The following is a 6,995-nucleotide window of genomic DNA, read 5'->3' as shown; positions in this document are numbered from 1 at the left end:
GTGGAACGCGGTGTCTAGTACAAACAGATTAAGAGGGCGTAACCCCGCTCCAACTTTAATTTATTAACTATTTTTACTCGCGTCCACTGTTCTGAGCGGAAACTCCAACTAAGTTGATATCAACAAACTCTGTAGGGTCAGGGCTACAACTCAGTGTGCATTTGGAGTCTCCTGGTCTAACCCCAGGGGAGTGGGGTGGTCGTAAAAAACCGTATTTTCACTCTTTGAGTGCTACTTCTGACTCAAGAGCTAAATTTGAGCCATCTTCTCTCTCTTCTCCGTGCCAGGTATATCACGACAAGCAAGGGGGGGGGGGGAATGAATAGGTCTATCGGGTCTGGGTCTATTGGTCAATATACATTTAGTGCCCCGTTGACTAGTTCCAAGGGGAGTGGGGCGGAACACAAAGCCGTAACGCGAATGTATGTTTCTGTGCTTTTCCTATAATGACTAGCAGTAGCAGCACAGGGCTATTGTTTTAACTTGATTAGGATTTTACTTGAATCTCACGCGGGATATCAGGAGTTTTAGGGAGTTTTAGGGAGTATTCAGCAGGACGCGAAAGTGTCAACAGGACGTGAATGGCTACAGCAAGCGGAGATCTTGGTGAGATTGTTTTCCCTTGTTAGTGGGACTGTAAGGGTTTTTAATACTGAGGGGAGTTGAGTCATCTTGCTGGCCCTCTTTTCAAAACTCCATTCATATGATATAGACATAAGTATATTTTAGCTTCTTTATGCAGTCACCTACCTAAATACCTCTATAAGATTTAACGACTTTTTACAAACATTTCATAGCCGAGAGCTACTGTACGGAAGTTTTAAGAAGGGATTTAAGAGCATACAGAAGCAGTTATCTAAGAAATATATTAACTATCTCTTAAGGTGTCCAATTCAATCAAATATATAATATTTAATACACGTCTGGTGTAATAGCCTCTATCATGGCTACCAAATTACACAAAGAAAAGCAACATTAAGGAGGACAACCATGAAATAATAATGATGATATAAAAAAAACAACTAATTACAAGAAACATTTACGTAAGTAACAATTGCTTACATATTTACATTTAAATTCGAAGAATCAGTTGTGATCTGTCTAAATCATAGAATTTTGTTGGGTGTTTCAGTGTAGCAAATAATTGTAGTCCCTATCTCTGTAGAGGATCTACAATAAAATTTTAATGATGAACTTTCATTGTTGGTTGTCATTTCGGAGGCTATTGTGTTCCTAAAATTAATTTGATCATGTGTACATCGTTTCTGTGGTGGTAATGCATTAAAACGTGCATCAAAAAACGTACCTCATAGCATGCATCTACCTAGGTACTTGGTAAACTCCACTAAGGGAAGACTCTATAGCTTGTAGCCCTATGCATGTACCAGTCGTTTAAGGAAACTTTATGCTCTAAGTTTATTAGAAGACTGGGCTGTTTCTTCTTGTGGCAGCAGTGAATGAATATTTCATTCTCTAATGATGACACAGACTCTTAACCGCTTGAATTTCATGAAGGGCCTTCTGTAACGCAGATGCATAGTGCTCCTCAAGATTTGCTGTATGAGGGCCCTCAAGAGCCTGAAAGATCAAGGAGAGAATCTCAAACAACTTTCCAGACTTGGCAGACCTGGATGCATCAGAGTCTTTCAGTGGGTCTGTTTCATGTTTGGCAATTCCAGACTGAATTAAGGGGTTTGTTACCACCGTTTGTGTGTCTTGGTAGAGTCCGTCACCAAAGAAAGGTAGATTGGGGACAGTAGAAGAGCCTGGATGCACCTGTTGTATGCAAGGTTGTGTTTGATTTCCAAGCACTCGGATCCCTTGGCTGAAACATGGTCTTAGTATTGCGCCTAACTGACTGGGAGAAGAATCATTTTGTTCATAGAGGAATGACCGGTCAGTGTGGGTGTTACTGGGAAACTGATCCAGAATCCCCAAGCTTTGAAGGTCTCTCCACCATTGCTCCATATCTCCATTTGCGGCGACGCTGTTCATTTTACAGTCAGCTGCATTTTTCAGGCTCGTATCCGTAGTTGCCTTAGAATTTTCAGCTCTTTTGCAGTCAGTGCTTTTCTTGATAAGGTTACCAAGCTTTGAGTTGATGCACATTGGGAGTACACAGTCTGAATTTGAGCAATGAACACCATTCTCTGTAATTGTGTGGTTGGGATCTTTCAGCACTGCTAAGGACATTTTTATTCCTTGATCTGAACAAAACTGGTAAGGAAAGTCATCGCAAAGAGTCGTTAATCAAGATTTTTACGGATCAGCGTGTTTTGAGCCAATTCTACAGCTGCCTAAGGTAAGAAGCATTGTCGCAAATTGGGTGGAGAATAACTTTCTACCACAAAGTCTGCAGGCAAATGGTCATTTTTTTCCATGGCGTGATTTTCGATTGAGAACGAAGCACAAATTTCGGAATGCATTTCGCTTGCTTTATTAAATTATGGCAGAGTACTAACAATGAGCTCTGTTATCAACCTGGTAATTCGCGACTTTTGTTGGCTGTGTGAACTTCACTGTCAATGCATTAAAATGAATAAGCCTATTTACGTGTTTTAATGACACCTCTTTGAAATTGGCCCACGTTTTCTGCCAACTTTTAATTTGCTCCTCTCTAATTTGTAGATTTTTAAAAAATTATTGATATTTTAAAATATCCATTTTTCAGTAGAGCAGAGGTTCTAAAATGCTCCCTGATAAAGCAAAAATCAAAATATGTTGATAAGTATTTATGATTCTAATCCCTGAAGTCGAGGCATGCATAGCTTTAATTTACAGAAACACGAAACTTCTTCATCCATCAAATCTTGTGACTTCTTTACGAATGCTTGACTTTTTCTAGAACCAGTACCTTATGAAGGTCGTGCAGGATACAAAATTTGATCGATGTGTGTTCACCAGGCTTCATATCGTTGTTTATGTGGTACAAGTGAAGCAAACGGTAACGATAGTGAAATAATGAAAACAGTTTTCTTTACTATAGCTATTGAGCCTTCAGAAAAATTGAATGTATGTACAAGGACTTAAATTTTTCAATTCTCTGAATATAGAAATCCAAAACATGGGCACACTTTCCCTGTTTAAGTCTAAGTTGCGAACATTACTCCTAAGTTGGCTCCTTTGTTGTTCTTCTTTATTTATTTATTCTTTTTTATTATTATTGTTTTTTTTCTTACTTTTCTCACCCTGCTTAAGTAAATGTTTGTTTGAGTGCCTACTGTTGTTGTTATTGTTTTATGTGTGTACGATCTTTCCTTTTCAACCTTAAATATTTTGTACATAAATCACGCCATAAAACTGATACCTCACTTTTGAAAAAATATGAAGAGCCTGTAGCTCGCATAAGCTTCTTAATTTCCCTAGGGGTTTCCTCGCCCCATGATAAATCTTCGGCCATATCATATTAATACTGAAGATAACTAAAGTTTGTACGTAAGTTATGCCGTCTTTATCATTTGATTTCGTTTAGTGGTAATCTACTCTTGCATGCTCTCTATTTTCCTTCTTCGGCATTCACACAATCGCTATTTCCCAGGCAGACAAAGCCTTTCTTTTCTTTACTTCGACTGCCAAGCGATGGAATTCTATTAACTCACGTTTCAGTGTAATCTGCCTTACATTATAACGTTGTCAATCACGTCTTTGAACTCTTGCGGTTATGGATATGATTTTTAATATTTTTGTCAAGGGGAGGTCGTTGAGTAATAATCTCAGTATCATCTGAACGCTGTCACCGCCGGCGAAAACCCTACAGACCTGAAAATTGGGCAAATTTTACTTATATCAATATTCTAAAATAGCCCACTCTCTTGGATTTTGGTGGCGTGGGAGAGAAAATCACCAATTGGCCAGCGTAAAGAGTTTCGAAACTCCGACTTCAATACGTATCCATTTTCACCGCTATTAAGCTGTTATTTTTTCAGCCTGTGAAAAACAAATTATGTTTTCTCGTTTATAAAATTCTATTTTACGCCTCGGTGGACGTTTAGATAGAGGTCAACAACCTTTGCTGGATACTGGTGTTTGACTGGATGTAATAGACAACAATCAAGTTTCCGTTTTGCTGTCTGATCCCGCATCTTGCCCTTAAATAAATAAACAGCAAGCAAGTTGCCGTTCTGCTCTCTGCTCCCGCATCCTGCCCTCAAACAATCCCGCTTCTCGCTCTCTCCCGCCACCTGTTTTTCTGGACTTACGCCCTCCTGTAACTCTCCACATATTTGCAAATGAAATAGCGTGATGTGAGAAACGTTATTTTCATATGCTCGATGTTGGCTGAATGATTTAACATCGGATGTATAGCCAAGTAAATTATGCGGTTATGTGCTGCAGGCTAACTGGAAGTTGAACCGGAGATGTTGGACAATTTCACAAAAATCCTGTGAACGGGGCCATCGGAATGGGAAAAGGCAAAAAAATTGTGCTTTAAAATTTCGTTTGTGAAACATGGTATTGATGGTCCATACTACATCAGTGTATCCGCTCTGAACTTTGAATTTACAATGAGGTGTCCTTTTCCACTGTCCTAACTCGCCGAGGGAATAAGTCTTAATTCAAGGAAACAGTTGCAAACAAATTTGTTTAGTCCAGGGGTTAAAAATCAATACTACTAAAGACCTTAAATCGAAAGTTTCAAGGAATGGCTTGTCTCAATTTAAATAGTACAGTTCCTATGGATACATACATACATGTCAGCGGATGAAAAGTGCAAAAACAGTTGACTATAGCCATGGATGCCTACCTTCTCAATAGCTGTGCTTGAGTTGCCTTATTAAAGTAAATGAACGTAACTTTGAGAAATTTATCGCTTTTAAGGTCGAGAGAGTAACCGACAACTACGTGACCGTGATCGTGTTATTATTATGTAGGAATCAATTGTGCAAGGCGCGAAGCCAAGAAACTAATAAATACGTGACCGATGTGAATCTGTTATTGGTGTCTTTAAACACATTTGTGACGCGTACGGTCCATTCAAACAAACGAAATGTTAACCGTATGCCAGAAATTATTTCCTCGTTTAAATTTACAGATACATCACCTGTTCAAAGGGGTCAGTAGGTACGAGCATGAAAGAGAACTTGAAAACTAAATATTAAAACTGTACACCTTAATAAAAACCATGATCCTTAGTATCAATTCTGCCTAGTGGAACGCGGTGTCTAGTACAAACAGATTAAGAGAGCGTAACCCCGCTCCAACTTTAGTTTTATTAACTTATTTTACTCACGTCCACAGGCTGAAAAAGGGAAATGAGCTTCATGAGAAGTAGTTACCTGATCACTGTTTGCATCTTGTTTAGCGTTGTATCCAAGCAACTTATAGGGTCACATCGACCACAGGCTGAATAAAGCATATAGCGTTATTAGAAGTAGTTACTTGATCACTTTTTGCATCATGTTTAGCGTTGTATCAAAGCAACTCATAGGGTCACATCGACCACGTGATGAGTGAAGCAAATAGCGTTATCAGAAATAGTTACCTCATCACATGTTTATTGTTGTATCAAAGCAACTTACAATGTCGACCTAAGTGGGTGGAACATTATCAAAACGTCTGTTGATGCTTATTATGCGACTTCCTCCTGGGTCAAGTAAGTGCAGAATCTGTCTATTCATAACTTTTGCAATCGTATCAGAAAAAATGTCATCATAACGAGGAGGTAGCCAGCTTGAACTTAATGTTTGACAAGTTCAAGAATGGGTAAATTAGCACATCTTACCTAGTGCTCGCTACAAGATGTTAATTGATTGATGTGCTCATTTCTGCATGTTTTACTTCTAAGGTGCATCAGTGAGCAACAACAGAGGCTATGCAGTCTGATTAATGATAAAGATAAACTTAAATTACAAAACGGAGCAGTTAGGACTTTTTTGTTGATAAAAATTTTCCCGAGGAAAATTTTTTTGCCTAGATAATAATTGCACGTTGACGAAAAATTCTGGAGCTCAAGAGAGCGTGTTTTGCGAGGCCGGGATGGCAAATATTGACTCGTTTTTCTCTTATTCAGATATTCTGTAAAAGAGGTCGTATTAAAGTTTTCTTGTCTGGTGCTCAATATTCAGAGAAGAATTCTTGTAGTTTTGTAGATGTAGTTTAGAAAAATTCCTTTCGGTATATGTATTGAGACGAGAAAATATCTCTATGCTCCGAAGGGTATGAACCCAAATGCCTACGCAATACGACGTTTTCTCATTAATTCAATTAATCTATTGGAGAAATGTAAAATTAAATACCAATACACTAATTGTTTCCTTGTTGAAGGTAATAGCTTCTACAAGCCACGCTGAACTTGTAAGTGCTTCAAAATAATGCGAGCTTACCTTTTCGTAGCTGCTTTTCACTTTCAGTAAAACGAATGGAGACTCGTATGCTAACCCGGCGTACTTATGTATGATTCCAAAAGAAACTGACTCCAGCTTATAAGGACACCCGGGATAGACTACGCCTGTACACTGATACTTGCAAAATTTTTTTTGCGTAACAGAAATCCGTCAAATAAACGATACGAACCGGTAATTACAGGATGTTTATTTCTAGTCGGTAAAAAGTGATACTGTAAACCGGCGACACTTGAGATGGGGAAGAGGCATGCAGCGAAGGCCCACAAATACTGAATTTGTTGTATATATTTTGATTTGGCTGTCTTGGAATAACAAAAAAACCTTTCCAAGCATTTGACCACAGAAGTATTTAGACACTGTTAATGCAGCTAGAGGTTTCATACGAAACTGAAATCCCGCTAAAAACGCTTTATTATAATTGAACGTGATAGACTTTGAGCAAATATTGCTAAATAGCTTAACTTGTGAGTGTCTCTGTCACGAGAGTCTGTAGAGGCAAATGGGTTGGGGTTATGGGTCAAAAGCGTAAGTTTGGTGTGGCCTTCCTCCAAATTACACGTTTGGGAAACTGCCAAAGGGGAACCGTTGAAGGCGATCTATAAAGCCAGAGGCAGTTATTATCATCAAAATCAAAACTAATTATCATGGCAT

General features: G+C 38.6%; 1 protein-coding gene across 1 annotated transcript; it reads right to left on the bottom strand.

The window, feature by feature from the left end:
* Nucleotides 1-784: 784 nt before the first annotated feature.
* Nucleotides 785-5,379, bottom strand: LOC131776294 (uncharacterized). The gene is made up of 2 exons (XM_066162550.1): nucleotides 5,277-5,379; nucleotides 785-2,217 (listed from the first exon to the last, which is right to left on the bottom strand). The coding sequence occupies exon 2, from the start codon at nucleotides 2,191-2,193 to the stop codon at nucleotides 1,474-1,476; it is 720 nt and encodes a 239-aa protein (XP_066018647.1). The 5' UTR covers nucleotides 2,194-2,217; nucleotides 5,277-5,379; the 3' UTR covers nucleotides 785-1,473.
* Between the last annotated feature and the right edge of the window lie 1,616 nt (nucleotides 5,380-6,995).

This window comes from Pocillopora verrucosa, chromosome 2, assembly GCF_036669915.1.
Source record: "Pocillopora verrucosa isolate sample1 chromosome 2, ASM3666991v2, whole genome shotgun sequence".
Classification (NCBI taxonomy): Eukaryota; Metazoa; Cnidaria; class Anthozoa; order Scleractinia; family Pocilloporidae; genus Pocillopora; species Pocillopora verrucosa.
This window is presented reverse-complemented; position numbering and strand designations above follow the sequence as displayed.